At 36.0% G+C, this 2,361-nt stretch overlaps 1 protein-coding gene across 1 annotated transcript; it reads left to right on the forward strand.

Moving 5' to 3' along the window:
- Nucleotides 1–268: 268 nt before the first annotated feature.
- LOC123552239 (dopamine receptor 4-like) lies at nucleotides 269–1,654 on the forward strand. Its single transcript, XM_053550657.1, has one exon. The coding sequence runs from the start codon at nucleotides 269–271 to the stop codon at nucleotides 1,652–1,654; it is 1,386 nt and encodes a 461-aa protein (XP_053406632.1).
- The last annotated feature ends 707 nt before the right edge of the window (nucleotides 1,655–2,361 follow it).

Below are 2,361 nucleotides of genomic sequence, written 5' to 3' on the forward strand. Positions count from 1 at the left end.
ATCTAAATTGTATCTTTTCAACAGATATGAAACATAATGCATATCTATTTCCTGAATCCGATTGGACATTGAAATGAACTTTATCAAGATTTTCAAACAGAAGTATTACATGTCCATTGTTCAGCATGTTAAAAGATAATAATAAGAGTGATAAAGTATAAAAGTAAACCTATTTTGTCGTGCAGGATTAAATATATAATTAATACAAGAGATTGTATTAAAATAAATAGTCTGTACAAGATCTTGAGATCTTATAATACAAATAAAAATGGCGAAGGTCAATGCCTCTATGACTAGAGAGGATCTAAGCGATGCTTTCACCATGCATGTACTTCCAGTGACTGTGTTTATTTCAGTAGAAGCATTCATTGGTTTTTTCGGAAATATTATGATTCTGTTAGTTTACTCCAGACGATACAGACGGATAAACTTTCGGTACTTTGTCTTGGCGCTGGCTATTGTGGACCTAACAAGCTGCTGCACTACACTTCCGGGTGAAGTGATTTCCCAATTAAACTGGTACGACTATCAATATGGATGGATATGCAAAGTGAAAACATTTCTCAACATTTACACTGCTTTGGGCTCAGCATCTGTCTTGCTGGTTTTGGCAATTGACAGATACAGAAAGATCTGTCATCCATGTAATTGGCAAATTCGTTGCCCTGTTGCACTCAGACTTTGTGGAGGCTGCTTGGTGGTATCGGCGCTAGTGTCTATTCCTGCCCTTATTCTTTATGGTAAGCAAACGAACAGTTTGGAGCACGAGGGAAATAATATTACCGTCTCAGTTTGTGAAATAGCGGAGGAGTATGCAGGCACAATTTATCCACTGCTTTATATCTGTAGCATTTATATCGTGCCTTTGACTTTAATAATACTCGCGGCCATGTCTTTGAATTCTATTACGGCATGGCGGCTATTTGGACATCGCTCAATTAAAGCTGCAAGCATTAAACATCGTACAATGAAAGCGGGTGTCGCAAAAACATTGACATCAGAAACGTCTTGTAGTGAGACAGACAATGATAGAGAAACAAAAGCTACGACTAGCGACGTGTCTGAGATAGATGAAGAACACAGAACTGAAAACTCTAGAAATGCAAATTCCAATGTCTACATGTCTGAAAAAAGACAAGGTTATCAGTCCTCTAAATTCACAGGAAAGTCATCAGATGAAGGTTATATTGCTGCTGATAAAAGAAAATGTGAAAAGTCTTCTACTGATTATCTCAGTAACGACGAAGAATTTATTGACGATTATAACAGCGGAAATGAACAGATTGGGAACAGCTCGACTGACCAAACATCTTCGGACCAGGGCAGACGTACATCCCGTCGGAGCAGACGATCAAGAACTCAAACGCCAAAGTTCCAGCTAAAGAGTAAGACGATGATAATGCTAATCTTGACGTCAATATTTGCCGTCACGATGGTTTTGTATATAATTCTCACTGGTCTCGTAGTAAAACCTGATGGCATTTTGAGGAATTTGCCTGATTCGCAGCTGGTGGCGTTCTTCTTCTTCTGGCGTTTATACTTCGTTAACTCCGTCGTAAATCCGTTTTTGTACGGATTTTTGGATCCTGGATTTCGTTCAGGGTTAATGTCTTACGTGCGGAGAAACAAGCATTCTGTTACCAGCTCAACGTAACTCGTGTTTTCTTGAACATGACCTTAACAAAGGTACTGTTCCTTTTCTAATGGCATTCGTTCTTTGTCACTTCCGAGATACATAAAACTTTAAGTTGGTGATGGACTCCAAGTTTCATTCCATGTTTATGTCGCACGTGCAGAGAAAAATGCAGTCTGTTACGACCTCATTGTATATAATGTGTCATGTGTACCAAATATCTATTTCAGTTATGAGGAAGTTTGCGGTCAAGAATTGTAATATTTTTATTTTTATCTAGTTTTAGATATAATATTTTATTACTGAAGCAAGAAACTAAATTTCGACCTATATTTAACTCTAGTTTTCGTTTTAATAGGCTTAGAAATAAACAAGAATGATGTAAACATTAATCTTTAGCACTTCATTGTTGAAAATCTACTTGTCTTCTGATCGAATACAATTATTCTGTTTTGTTCTTTGTCTTCTGTATATATGTTCACATTCTCCTGTATGATTATCTTTGCCATAAGTTTTTTATATTTGTAAATGGCCAAAGGTAAATGTATTGCTGATTGCCAATAAACTGAAACTGAAACTGAAACTGAAACTGTTAAATTATTTATTCGTATTATGATCTATATGAAATAAAGAGAACCTGTAAAGTATTTTTTGACAACTTTTTATAACAGAGACACATATTTTCTATAGTATTTTCAAACGACCTTTTCATTCTAGGCCATCAATAT

Source organism: Mercenaria mercenaria, chromosome 9 (assembly GCF_021730395.1).
Source record: "Mercenaria mercenaria strain notata chromosome 9, MADL_Memer_1, whole genome shotgun sequence".
NCBI lineage: Eukaryota > Metazoa > Mollusca > Bivalvia > Venerida > Veneridae > Mercenaria > Mercenaria mercenaria.

Coding starts and splice junctions, on each gene's coding strand:
- LOC123552239 (XM_053550657.1), top strand. CDS start 269: ATGGCGAAGGTCAATGCCTCTATGACTAGAGAGGATCTAAGCGATGCT.